This window comes from Anguilla anguilla, chromosome 1 (genome assembly GCF_013347855.1).
Source record: "Anguilla anguilla isolate fAngAng1 chromosome 1, fAngAng1.pri, whole genome shotgun sequence".
NCBI lineage: Eukaryota > Metazoa > Chordata > Actinopteri > Anguilliformes > Anguillidae > Anguilla > Anguilla anguilla.
The window spans coordinates 70,936,540-70,950,059 of NC_049201.1; the positions used below are offsets into that span (position 1 = coordinate 70,936,540).

The 13,520-nt window shown below is 39.5% G+C and overlaps 3 protein-coding genes across 3 annotated transcripts; all 3 read right to left on the bottom strand.

Moving 5' to 3' along the window:
- Positions 1-2,200: 2,200 nt before the first annotated feature.
- On the bottom strand, positions 2,201-4,826 carry LOC118219475 (zinc finger protein 45-like). Its single transcript, XM_035402652.1, has 2 exons — positions 3,875-4,826; positions 2,201-3,466 (listed from the first exon to the last, which is right to left on the bottom strand). Exons 1-2 carry the CDS (start codon positions 4,368-4,370, stop codon positions 2,805-2,807), a joined length of 1,158 nt encoding a protein of 385 aa, XP_035258543.1. The 5' UTR covers positions 4,371-4,826; the 3' UTR covers positions 2,201-2,804.
- A 470-nt stretch (positions 4,827-5,296) lies between these two features.
- Positions 5,297-8,333, bottom strand: LOC118220251 (zinc finger protein 239-like). Its single transcript, XM_035404035.1, has 2 exons — positions 7,724-8,333; positions 5,297-7,218 (listed from the first exon to the last, which is right to left on the bottom strand). The coding sequence occupies exons 1-2, from the start codon at positions 8,220-8,222 to the stop codon at positions 6,638-6,640; spliced, it is 1,080 nt and encodes a 359-aa protein (XP_035259926.1). The 5' UTR covers positions 8,223-8,333; the 3' UTR covers positions 5,297-6,637.
- Positions 8,334-9,114: 781 nt separating this feature from the next.
- rps9 (ribosomal protein S9) lies at positions 9,115-11,246 on the bottom strand. Its single transcript, XM_035431687.1, has 4 exons — positions 11,092-11,246; positions 10,846-10,968; positions 10,181-10,367; positions 9,115-9,371 (listed from the first exon to the last, which is right to left on the bottom strand). The coding sequence occupies exons 1-4, from the start codon at positions 11,186-11,188 to the stop codon at positions 9,194-9,196; spliced, it is 585 nt and encodes a 194-aa protein (XP_035287578.1). The 5' UTR covers positions 11,189-11,246; the 3' UTR covers positions 9,115-9,193.
- Positions 11,247-13,520: the final 2,274 nt, after the last annotated feature.

Sequence of the window (13,520 nt, forward strand, 5' to 3'; positions counted from 1 at the left end):
TATCTCCCAGGGTCCCATGTTTCCCAGGGTCCTAAGTTCTAATGACCCCGTGTGTAATACCCACGTGCTGTTAACGGCTTTGTCGCCCTATTTAGTACAGTCTGTCTTGATTGACAATTCATTTAGGTGAGAGTATAAGCTTTCTAACGATGTATAACTGTCTAATGTCTAATTTTGCTTTTGGAATAGTGTTTTATATCTCAGCTTAACAAAAAGTTTTCTCATCATCGCATTCACTTACGCATTCACTCTATGGTAGCAGAGAAAGACACTGACAAAACGTTGTGAACAATTTTTCATAATTTCTTGGAAAATACTATTATTATTGAGGACCTCTGAGCATAGCTAAGCCATTTGTTTGCTGATAGACCTAGCTGACATTGTTTTCTGGAGCAAGACAGAAAATCATTGATTTACTGTCTCTGTCTCTATCTACTGAACACAGATAAGATTTCATGTAGAGCTGGGGAACATAGCACCCTTTGTCATGTTCCCATTATGTGCCATGTAAATCTGGGGAACATAGGACCCTGGGAACATAGGAATGACCCCTTACCAAGCTGCAAGCTACAACTTTAATGTTTTGTTTTGATCTTCTTCTAACAGGCTGCAAAAATAGGATGTTCATTAAATTTAAACTTTGATGGAATTTGCTTGATATTTCAACATTTCCTAAACCTGGTCCTGGGGACTCACTTGCTGTTTTTTCCCCTTTTTTCCATAGTTGAGCTTCCATTCAAGTAGTTTCATCTCTATTCCACAGTATATGTGTTTTAAATAGCAGTAGGCTAATTATTCAGTTTGTTATATAATATCAGACACTGATAGTTTATTTAGCTGTGGTTACTGCTAGGTGATCCCCTGCTAAGTGTCATGGGCACAAACCTGCCTAAAAAATGACATATTTTCAACATTTCATACCAGATTTATTAATCATCATCTTTATTGCTCAATTTTCTTCAAAGAAGTTCCAAAGGTACTTACTGCTTCAATACAGAAAAAGAATGGCATTGTGTATAATTTCAAATAAAATAATTTAAAAGGCTATACTACTTGTACTTAATTCAAAAATGAGATAAAATAAGACAACCATTTCAAACAATGGTCAGAAGTACATCCGGGCTAGGCCAGTCATCTTTCAAACAATGTTTTCAGACTAGGTGCTGTTTTATGCAATTACATGAAGGAGTTTCTCCAACATTAAAACATCAAGATATTGACTTATGTGTCTCGTGATTTACCCTTTGTTTCCTTCAGTAATAATGGCATGTCAAGTTTTCAAAGGTTTAATACTCCAGTTAAAAATATAGATTGAAGACTACTTGTAAAGTTAAATACCATTACATATCAAGTATTGGATAGGTTGCAAACAAGACAGACCAGGCTGAACTGGGGGATTTGTTTAGATTCAGTCTTGCAAAATTACATAGTTCAAGGTTAAATTAAACCTTGCTTAGTCTCAGGTGCTATATCTGAAGAAGAAACATAAGTTATCCAGACTGTTTTATAGAACCCATTGTATTATTGCATTATATATTATTGTAAATATAGATAAATTAACAAGCTTTGCCTTCACATTACAATTTTTCATGTGGCTGTTCAGAGTCATGCAAGTTCTTTTTTTTTAACTTTGAAAACTGCATTTAAAAAATCTGACAAACAAACAGCCTGAATCACAACTTTTAGAAAGACAGGGAAAATGATCAATTTGGTAACTGAAAAGCAAAAATAAACGCTTTTACAAGCACACATTTTCCCCTCACAAAAATGTTCATCACCTAGATCCGTTACATGCCAAACCATTTAAGAGCATGCCAAAATATGCAATGCCTTTACACAGGTGCAAGTATACTGTGGAAATAAAAAGGACATTATAACAGCCTGTACCAGTGGTTCTCAAACTCGGTCCTGGGGGACCCCTGTGTATGCTGGTTTTCATTCCAACCTCAACAGCAATCCCAGAATTTTAACAAGCTGTTAATTTTTCTTAATTAGGTGCTTTTCATGTTTTAGATCTGGGGTCCCCAGTCTTATCCAGAAAGGGCCAGTGTGGGTGCACACAGCTGATCCTGATTCTACTAATCAAGGTGCTTAGCAATGACTCTAGTGATTGATTAGTAGAATCAGGTGTGTGCACCCACACTGACCCTTTCTGGAACCCCAGCTCTAAAACATGAAAAGCACCTAATTAAGAAAAATTAACAGCTTGTTAAAATTCTGGGATTGCTGTTGAGATTGGAATGAAAACCAACATACACAGGGGTCCCCCAGGACCGAGTTTGAGAACCACTGGCCCGTACTGTAACATTATGCACTGTAACATAGGCATTGCACATGTGTAGGTTTTTGGCCTGCTCTGATCAAATCTGACCATCTGAACATCAGTTACTGTTACATAGACAATGTTTGAATGTTGGGTAGTGCTAATTTAAAAATAATTATTAAATACAGCTACTCCATTTAACAACATTTAACATTTTCTTCTTTTGGTTCACAAAGAAAAAAACTGAAAATCTGCATTTTCATCATTTGACAGCTTTCCATAGTAGCTAGTAACTAGATAGTAGCTGCAATTAATTCATGCACCTTTTTTGTGTTAAGTCAACAAACCTGTAGTTTCACGCACTAAAAGTTGTGTCAATTTACTGAAAACATGACAAAAATCTGATCATTCTGAGACCTACAATGTTCACCTTTAACCCTATATTCTTAAGGGCTGGGTTACAACTATTAAGGAAAATGTGTAATCACTCCAAATGCAATAGGAACCAAGGATTTTTCTTGGAAGCTTGCGAGAGTCGCGGTCAAGAGCCGAGCCCGTGGCGCATTTTCTGGCGCGTATGCACAAGCAGGTGGCGCTTGAAGTTGGACCCATGATTGAAGCCCCAGCCGCACTCCCCGCAACGGAAGGGCTTGCTGTCCTCGTGGGTCTTGTGGTGCTCCTTCAGATGCTGGATCTGTCGGAAGCGCTTCCCGCAGAGGCCGCAGTGGTGCGGCTTCTCCCCCGTGTGGATGAGCTGGTGCTTCTTCAGGTTGGAGAGGTGGCTGAAGGTCTTGGGGCAGCTGGTGCAGCGGTGCGGCCGCAGGCTGGTGTGCACGCGCTGGTGCTCCTCGAACAGCTGCTGAGACGAGAAGTGCTTGCAGCAGATGCTGCAGCTGAATGGGGCCTCACCAGAGTGGATCTTCTGGTGCTTTTTCAGGCTTTTCAGCCAGAGGTAGCTCTTGCCACACTCACCACAGATGTAAGGCTTTGGTTTGGTGGGATGAGAAAGTTCAGGTCCAGTAGAAGACGACAGACCGGCAGGAAGTTCCTCTTTAACCTGGATGACCCTCAGCTCCCTTGTTGTGTGGGCATCATCCAGGCTGCTTGCCTTACTTTCTTCGTAAGACGGACAAGGGTCTGTTTTCAGTCCCTCGTGTTCAGGGATCATGTCCAGCGGTTCTGCAGTTGGGCTTGGCTCTGTGTCTGGTTTTAAAGGCACAAGGAAAAACTGATAATGACTATGAATTATGTCTGAATTACTCAATTTAACAAAACTTTTGGCTAATCAAATTGAGCCATCTGAGTGTGTGGCCTAACAGATACACATTAAAATGAGTAACAGTGATAAAAATGGTCAAAATGCAAATTATACTATTAATAATAGATCACATATCAAATTAATAAATTGTTCACCACTCAATCTTGGAAAGAAGTCTGATTGCTGCTTTGCAAAATAGTACTGAAAATATGTAGGCTAAACTCACAAACTAAGTGATTCAATATCTTTGTTCAGTCACTGATGTAAGAAAAAAAACCCACCATGTTATTCCAACTATCTGCTCAGTTTTCTCACTAAATAACATATTAACACAGGACAAAATAGGGGCCCACCTGATTCTTCAGCTTCGATCCTGTAGTCAACATCTGGTGAAAAGTCATGCTTTGATTCTACGCTCCCTAGTGGGTCTATGAAGTTATGCTGCATATCGCCACCGGTGTCACTGTCCCAGGGCTGAGCCCAAAGTGACGAGCTGTGTTCCAAAGCCAAACTATTTGGGTCTTCATCAGCGTTACTGTGCACGTCATGATGAGAACTTCTATCCCCAGTCTCGTCTTCATTACAATGTGACACGTCGCTATTTAAATCTGACCTTTTCTTACAACCGAACCGTTCTCTCAGTTCCAGTCTTGCCAATTCGAGTTGTGCCCTAAGCTTCTCGTTTTCACATTCCTTTTTAGCCACAGCCGCTCGGAGCTCTGCCACATCCCTGCCGATAAGTCTTTGAATCTGGTCAAGCACGGAGCACACTGCAGACCTCACAGCATCTTCAATGACAGAAGAAAGATCAAAAGAGACAGACAGACTGGCCTCTATGTCGGTCGTCATGTCAACTAAAGTAAACTATTTACCCCACGTTAGCTAACTTAACGAAATATGTCAGGGAGTTTTGGCTGAGTTTTTCTTTCTGGTTTTCACCAATATTATGTAATGTTAAAACCAGTTAAATTGTATAGTTCTCTGGTTCCGTCGCTAGCACGAAACGGCACAATTAACCGAATAGGATCCAATTGGAAACCAAAAACCTTACCCTATGCCTCCATCTTGAGCGCTACCTAGCTAGCTACCAAGCAACCAGAACTGTATTCTTACTAGTTATGCAGCAATTAAATAACACTTTTAAAAAACGAAACAATGTGATGTCAAATTTAACCGGGTAAGACTCCAGTTTAAAGCACACGCATTTTAATCCATCAACACCTAAACAAAACATAGCCCATGTTGAATACTTGTAAACAACCATATAGTCGCGGATAAAAAACGTCATTTCCCGACATTGATCCTAGCGGAAATGCTCACAGGAGCGTGACGTTTTTTCTCAGCGCTGTCACCAGAGGGCAGGGTTCCGTCCAGTAGGACAATGCCTTTGACAGCTTATTGGTTATTTTTGCACTACCATCTATTATGAATTTATTATACATTTATAACAGACTGAAAAATGTCATCATTAGTCGTTGAATTAATGTGTGAGCTAAGAGATGTGGCCAAAATCTTCAAATATAGTCTACTTAAAATACATATTTATAAAAATATATTTATATTAGGATGGATAGCTCTTCACACAAAATATTTATTCAACTATGAAAAAAAAGGCCCCAATAATAGTCACATAACATGAGGTAAACTGCAATCACACATTATTACTAAAAATCTTGCAACAGACTTTCAGTCAAAATGACCTGAAGAAATTAGCGAAAACCTGTTAATATGCAAAATATTGTAAGTAAAACCAAGTAAAATCCTAAATGAAAGTCCTCTTTTATTCATTTACTTTTGTATTAAGGTATAAACACTGATGTGCAGTATAACAATTATTCAAAATCCACATTAATTAATTAATTCACTGTTCTCCTTGTCACTAATGAAACAAAAAATATATTACCCATTTATTTGTTAGCACCCACTATGAAGGTGAAAAATACAATCAATTAAATTGTTTCACTTTGAAACAATGGCTGTGTGTTGACAGTACAGAAAAAGAAAGAAGTTCAATCTAAATGACAATTATAAATAGGCTACATTTTATCATTTGCAGTAAGAAAAACTGCATGATGGGAAGTAATATATTAAGAGATAGAAGTATACAGTCGGAAGGTGACTATCACAGCTTAGTTTACTGGCAACACAACACATGACCATAAATTGTGCTTCCACAATGTAATACTATGAATTATATGGATATATACAAATTTGTACATCAAGTAAATTCTTCAGTCTCTTTTCCCTTTAATTTTCAGTGCAGTGGACAGCTGCAAATACGTAGCATGCAAAAACAAAATTTATAAATGTACTAAAATACTCATAATTAATTTGAAGTAAAACAGCTTATTTAAATCACGCCTATTGTTTTGCCTTTTAATAATACAAAATTGTTCAAATTTGTCTATGGTTGCTCAACTATCTCATGCACCATTTCTGTAGTTAATGAGTCAGCTAAGGAATATTTAGGCTAATTGTGAATAATCACATACAAATGGTACATAATAAATTCACCAATACATGTAAAAACAATTTATTTCAAATTAAAAGAGATGCTTGCCATGTTTGGTAAAATATAAAATTATTCCTAGTATATTATGAAGCACATTTTAAAAAGGAAACACAATAATCATATACTCAATGTAAAAAGAGTAGTGGCTCCTTTAAAAAAATATTTTAAATCTAGTTTTCACATCAATGACTCTCACTACTCAGATATCATTAATACACCAATATTTGATTAGAACATCAAAAATTGTGGCCTGTGTGTGAAACATCCAGTGTCAAGTTTCTTGGTCCTACTTACATTTTTCAACTTACACACACAAGGGAGATGCTGCATGAAAATTCATTTCATAAATTTAACTGGGTCAGGCAAACTTAGTTCTCTGACACAATGACAGTCATTGAATTTACAGTACACTGAGATTTTTTTAGAGCTGGTTAAATGGTTGGGGAAAAAACTGAATACATAGGCTAATTTACTTTTGGGAAAGTGGAGACAGTATTGTATTGGGGAAGCATGTTCATCACCTTATCTTTCTTTTAAAAGGTTTTTTTTTAAAAAGTGAGTGTAGATAAATCATTTTAAAAGATCACGACTAAAGTTCTCTAATCTAGTCCGCCTTCTGCCGCGTGTGGATGAGAAGGTGACGCTTGAAGTTGGACCCGTTATTGAATCCCCAGCCGCACTCCCCGCAACGAAAGGGCTTGCTGTCCTCGTGGGTCTTGCAGTGCTCCTTTAGATGCTGGATTTGCCGGAAACGCTTCCCACAGAGACTGCAGTGGTGCGGCTTCTCCCCCGTGTGGATAAGCAGGTGCTTCTTCAGGCTGGAGAGGTAACTGAATGTCTTGGGGCAGTCTGTGCAGCGGTGCGGCCGTGGGTTTGTATGCGTGCGCTGATGGGTCTTCTGGTGCTTTTTCAAGCTACTTAACCAGAAGTAGCTTTTCCCACACTCACCGCAGATATAGGGCTCTGCTTTGTCAGGATGCGACAACCCATGTGCCGTGGAGGAAGACAGTCCAGAAGAAATTTCCTCCTTTACCTGTACGACTCTCAGCTCCTTTGTTGTATGGGCATCAACCAGGTTAACGTTGCTTACTGCACTTTCGCCATGAGATGTAATGGAGGCTGTCGTCACTGCCACCGAGTCAGCAATCGAGTCCAAAAGCTCACATGTGGGATTCGGTTCTGTGTCTAGTTTGAGAGGCACACGGGAAAAATTAATGACGTTATGAATAGAATAGATTCCTTTATTGTCATTGCACAGTGTACAACGAAATTAAGTAGCAATCCTGACAGTGCATTCACACATAGCAAACAGCAATTAAAAAAGAACAGAGTTCAAGCTAAACTAATTTAGAGTGCTAAATATATTAATAAAATATAAAATGTATAACATGTATAAAATTTATATATTTGCAGTAACCTATAAAACAATACAATATGGTAAGATTAGCAGCTGAGATATTGCACTTCGGATATTGCACATTAGCTGAACTGCAGCGGCCCTATGTACAAGTAGTGCAATTAGGAATATATACATACAAAGGTGCAATTGAAATGTAAACATCTGTGCAAAGGTGCAGTTGAAATATAAAAATCCGTGCAGTGTTCTATAAATGTAACTGCAAGTATGTAGTGCTGATACATATACATGAATTTCTATAACATTAGACATTTGGACAGATAAAGTGCTTACTTGTTTCTGCAGCATCCAAACTGTAGCCCACATCTGGTGTAAAGTCACGCTTGGATTCTATGTTCTCTAGTGGGTCAATAAAGTTATGCTGCATATCACTACCAGCGTCACTGTCCCAGGGGTGACTCCAAATTGATGAGCCGTCCAAGGCCAGTCCGCTAGGGTCTTCATCTGTGTTACTACGTACGCCGTGACGAGAACTGGTATTATTCCCACTCGCGTCTTCGTTACAAGAAGATGATAGGTCGCTGTTTAATATAGACCTTTTCTCGGAGCTCGTCCGATCTCTCAACTCTCGTCTCGCCATATCCAGCTGCGTCTTAAGCTTTTCGTTCTCGCACTCCTTTCTAGAAAGAGCCACTCGCAGCTCGGCCACATCTTTACCGATGAGTCTTTGAACCTCTTTAAGCACAGAGCACACTGCAACTCTCACAGCCGCTTCAACGACTGAAGAAAGATCAAGAGACACCGAAAGACCTGCCTCTATGACAGTCGTCATGTCAACTAAAACGTTGTTACACTGGAATTAGCATAAAAACTTCCCGGCAAAAAACATCCCTGGCTGTTACTTTGCACGTTGCTAGCTAGCATTTACGTAGATCGCACTTCTGGTTCCTGGGTCATGTGACGTCAGACGGATTCACAAGCGGGACGTTAGCAAATTCACAACACCGTTTACCAATCTTAAAGTGAAAAATGCGATATTGTTCCGTTGATATCCTGAAAGCACATTTGTATTGGTGATCAACTTAATACGTTTAATGGCGACACCCTAGACCCACAAATCCAAATTTGCTTACGCCCAAATTAGTTTTGTACAATACTCTACATTTCTTATACAAAACATCGTTAATACTATTAGAGGATAAAAATGCTGACATAAAATTCAGCCATATCCCACTAATGTGATCCATTACACCAACGGCTGTAGTGTTAGGGTATTTGAGCTTGTACCCTAAAGGTTGCAGGTTTGACACCACCATTTTGCCCTTGAGCAAAGTACTTAACAGGAATTGCTGTACAGGAATGGATACACCCAATCAATGCTCAATCTGCCCATCTGACTTCCCTTTACTTTAGCCAGCTCCAATTGTTGCATTTACCAAATGCCAATCTCTTACCAGAGATTGCATACCCTTTTAATAGAAAGGAAATACTACCAGCACACTGCTATTATGCTCCCAAGTGTCACTGCTCACAGATTTTCGTTAAATAAAAATCACTTGGGAGCATAATAGCATTGTGCTGGTAGTATTTTCTTACTTTGCAGCCTTTGTTCAAGGTCAATGTGCATTTCATACTTCACAGTAACAGTGCAAGGCACCTTATCAGGAGGCACAATTCAAAAATGAACACTCGATAAAACAAATGATACAGAAACCGCAGCAAAATAAATTTGTCAACAGATTTTATTGAAAAGTTGAGGGACCAGTACAGGTGTCCAACATAACCCCCTCTGGGAAGTGCAGTTTAATCCTCCTCCTCATCATCAGCGCCTCCAGCTCCACCCTGGCCCTTCTTGGCGTTCTTTCTCTTGACGCGGCCAGGGCGTCCACCACCGTATGGAGAGCGAAGAGAGAAATCGATGTGCTTCTGGCTGTCCAGGCGGACCACGAAGGATGGGATGTTCACCACCTGTTTGCGGACACTGGAGCACAAAAAAAATAAAATAAAATTCAGGACAGCAGTCACTTCAACCTCAACTTAGTGCAAGCGGTCCCAGTATTGTGGGTAGGCACCAAAAGCAGTCCCTTTTCAGGCCTCATTGACGAGGAATTCTTGACACCACAGAGAATCTGAATATATTGATTTAAATCATCGGCCTGAAAAAAATGTACGTTGGAGTGCATGAACTCCAACAATGGAACTGAAGACCCACAATACAATTCTACACTTTTTCCCTATAGAATATCAGAGCCAACAAATATTCTAGCCAAGGTTGCAGAAACGTTTATTCTAAACGCCATTCATGAGTGATCTACATTACCTGTGGATTCATTTCCATGGAGGAAACAGTCCTGATTGGCCGTACTGGGTCCGGCCAGTCTTACCGACAAGGTATACGGTTTATGCCACCGAATTGACCTTGCTGAATTTTCTATCGCTGCTCAGATGGGAGCAATAGGGCAGGCAGGACAACTAATGAAAGAGGAAGGACAACCTCAATAGAAAATGTACCAACTCTGGTTTTGCCCGAACGACATTCGGCTTGGTGCCACTTTTGCAAGCACATAAAATTCAAGGGCAGTATCACCACTACTAATCACGGAAGCCACAGACCAATTCTAAGCAAGAATACTTAACCCACAGAGGAAAGTTAAGATTCTAATGACCTCGGCAGGAACAAGCACCACCACAGATTTTTAAAATGGTGGTTAGTGCCATGCCTTTTTTATACTGGAACATTACTCTGTGTACACCCATTATATGCTGCATGCATGTGTTCACCCCACTTACCGGATGTGCCTCTGGCGGATGAGCACACGGGCATGGTGGATGCTCTTAGCCAGGCCCAGCTTGAAGACCTGTGTCTGCAGCCTACGCTCGAGGAAGTCCTCAACCTTAAGGCCCAGGATGTAATCCAGCTTCATCTTGCCCTCGTCAAGCACTCCGATCCTCACCAGGCGCCTCAGTAAGGCATTACCTGAAGGGATACAGGAAGCCATTATCATCCAGTCATACACTGGAGGACTACCCCACTGACGGGCAGATTAAGGGTCATTACACAACATATTTAAAGGACCAACTGAAATGTTAAAAGTAAAATTTTTGGAGCATCAATGACACCATTTCCCCAACACATTTAATGATAGTGAATACAAGGCATCATAGCCTAGTAATTACATCTCTACTAGTGGCCTCATTGACGAGGAATTCTTGACATCACAGTCAATCTGAGTTAATTGCATTAAATCACTGGCCACAGATTAAAATCAGATGCATAGAGGAATGCAGTCCCACGCAATACTCAAGGGATACATCCCCTCCGATTGACAAGTCATTTACCAGGTCCTAAGCTTCACGTCAGAATTTTACAAAAGCCTGTGAATGAAGCTGACATCATTCGATTTTAATTTGAAATATTTGTCTGTCTAAAACTAAATGCAAATGAGTTTGCTTACCTTCAAACAACCGCTTGGGGTCCTTCTCATCAAGAGTGAGCAGCTCTCTGGCAGCCTTGCGGATTTTAGCCAGAGTGAACTTCACCCGCCAGACCTCCCTCTTGTTTCTCAGACCATACTCCCCTAAAAAAAAAAAACAATGCACTTTCAGTATTTTCGAACACAGCAAACGGGTCACTTCTGTCTAAGTACTACGGTAAGTATGAAATGCATAAACCATGATATAGCAGTGTACGAAGTGTATACCGATGAGTTTGAGCTCCTGATCGAGACGAGACTTCTCGAAGGGGCGGCGGGGGGTGACGTATGTCTTGCGACAAACCCAACTCCTAGCAACGGGCATGGTGGGTCAAGACTGCCTAAGGGAACATTAAATACACATTAGATTAAAATGAGCAAATTAAAAATGAATTTCAGCAAACCAGGTTAAGGTTACCAACAGTCTTAAGCTCCATTCCAGTTCATCCAAGCTAGTGCGATGTTACATGTCACACTGTGCTAGTTTTCGCCAAAGTTCAAGTTCAGTCAAGATACTGCAACTGCTTGATTGCTAGAGAAGTTATTTAATACAGTGCATCTATACATCCTTTTTGTTTGACTACCTGACCGTTAAATAAGTATACTTTGGCCTTATATACAATGAAATTAAAAGTATTTCAACTATTTACAAATCAAATATTAATGGAAATGTACAACAGACCAGTGATTCTCAACCTTGGACCCAGGGAAACCCTGTGTGCTGGTTCTTGTTCCAACCACAATTGCAACCCCCCCAATTTTAACAAGCGGCAAATTCTTAATTAGGTGCTTTTCATATTTAGAGGGATTTGCCCTCTTAAGCCATATTATGTCAGAAATAGCTATGCATGCCACAAATAATTCCCATATTCAGTGTGCTCATTGTGTTATACTGAAAACTACCACGAGGTAACAAAATATATTGGTTAAAGTGTGGACACGTGGCCACTTAAAACTACCGATTTAATAGATAGAATTCGAAGACCGCAAATGAGCCAAACCGGTATTGTCACAAGTTTGTCAGGGTAAGTGACCTTTCTATGCAACTGTTCGCAAAAGAGCACAATAAGCACAATGTCAATATAACTTTGCTTAATAGCACGTACAGCTAATTCTAATATAACGTGGCTTGAGAGTAAAAAATCCCTATAAAATTAAAAAGCATAAGAAAATTTAACAGCTTGTTAAAATACTGGGATTGTAACCGTGGTTGCTACAAAAACCAGCCTACACGGGGGGTTACCAGGCCCATGGTTGAGAACAACTTTGATAAGCAGCCGTGTACAAAACGAACTGTGTAGCCTCGCGAACACGCCTCATTCGAGCTGGCTAACCAGATATTTTACAGATAAGTAAATCGGAAACATACAAATAGATAGATAAGATAGCTATATATCCAAATTAATGTTATGTCAGAAACTAAAAATCTACTTTGCTTCCAATTTTAAATAAAACGTATTGTTGCTAGTTAACGTTAGCCAACTAGGCCACGGCTATATAGTGCAAGCATGTCGGCTATTACGCGTTGCGCCATAGCGGCGAATTTGTTAAACGCATTTTTCAATACAGCATACATTTCTTTATTAAGTGACATGTTATTTTATGAGGATACTATGTCACATAAAAAGCTGAGATGAAATTATGAATATATTTAGTGTAGTACTTGCGATATAGTGTTACTGAAAATACGCCGTTGGAACATTCGACCCTACCTTTCTCAGGCTCGACCAGTGAAGAGAGCGCGTGGTTCCTGTTCCCACAATTTTATAGAGCTATTGTAAACTTCATTTCCTACAAGCCATTGCGCTCATACTTCCGCTCAATGACAGATCCCATACCAATTAACCTTATGGTTCCTATATAGTTCATTTAAAAAATTCCTCACCTTGGAAAGTTTCGAATTTCAAGGACTTTGATTCCTGGATTCTGGTGAGTTTTTAAGCCTGAAAATAACGTAATAAGCACACTGCGCCTGCATTTTAAGTTTTTTCAAGTTGATTTGATTTTAGGAGAGAAATGTTCAAGATGAGTCCTTATGAATTTAGCTACGTTGTTCAGTTTTTAATAAATAACGACTTAACGTTACCTAAACAGACACCTTTCTGACACTTGTATGCATAGCAACGTGAAGTTGTTCAGACATGTAACTTAATTTCTTAAAGTGTCATAATTTCACGCTCTAATGCAATGAAATATGAAAACTGGCTTTCACATTTGCAAGGATTGGTCTCACAGAATTAAGGGTGTTACTTTTCCACAGAAAAGACTAGACTGGTGTTGGGGAGAGGTGGAAATAGAGAAGTTCTTAAATTTATTTTATTCATTTATTTTTTACTGTTTGTGGTCTCAGGTCAGCTCAGATATTTCTGTTCTATTTCTGTGCCCACCAATGCACCATTTGTCTCCCTCTCCTGGTGAACTCTCTGAACAACAGTGTTTAATTTAAACAGCTCTATATTATATTTCTGGTAAGGGAGTTTGGAGTTTCAAGCTAAATAATTCCTATTATATATTTTTTTCTAGTTTTGTTGAAAGGTATACATTTGCTTTTCCCCCTGTGTATCTAGGCCCATTATAAAAATTGCCTTTTTTAAACTCTGATTTCAAGTCCAGTGAGCTTTTTTGACTACAGAATCTGAATTTAGCATGTGTGTCAC

What these genes read in the sequence shown, in the direction of transcription:
- LOC118219475 (XM_035402652.1), bottom strand. Translation starts at nt 4,370, where the DNA reads ATGACGACCGACATAGAGGCCAGTCTGTCTGTCTCTTTTGATCTTTCT. An exon ending in GATCGAAGCTGAAGAATCAG is followed by an intron (nt 3,467 to 3,874) that starts GTGGGCCCCTAT and finishes CTTTAAAACCAG; the next exon opens with ACACAGAGCCAAGCCCAACT.
- LOC118220251 (XM_035404035.1), bottom strand. Translation starts at nt 8,222, where the DNA reads ATGACGACTGTCATAGAGGCAGGTCTTTCGGTGTCTCTTGATCTTTCT. An exon ending in TTTGGATGCTGCAGAAACAA is followed by an intron (nt 7,219 to 7,723) that starts GTAAGCACTTTA and finishes CTCTCAAACTAG; the next exon opens with ACACAGAACCGAATCCCACA.
- rps9 (XM_035431687.1), bottom strand. Translation starts at nt 11,188, where the DNA reads ATGCCCGTTGCTAGGAGTTGGGTTTGTCGCAAGACATACGTCACCCCC. An exon ending in TCAGGAGCTCAAACTCATCG is followed by an intron (nt 10,969 to 11,091) that starts GTATACACTTCG and finishes TTTTTTTTTTAG; the next exon opens with GGGAGTATGGTCTGAGAAAC. An exon ending in CCCCAAGCGGTTGTTTGAAG is followed by an intron (nt 10,368 to 10,845) that starts GTAAGCAAACTC and finishes GTATCCCTTCAG; the next exon opens with GTAATGCCTTACTGAGGCGC.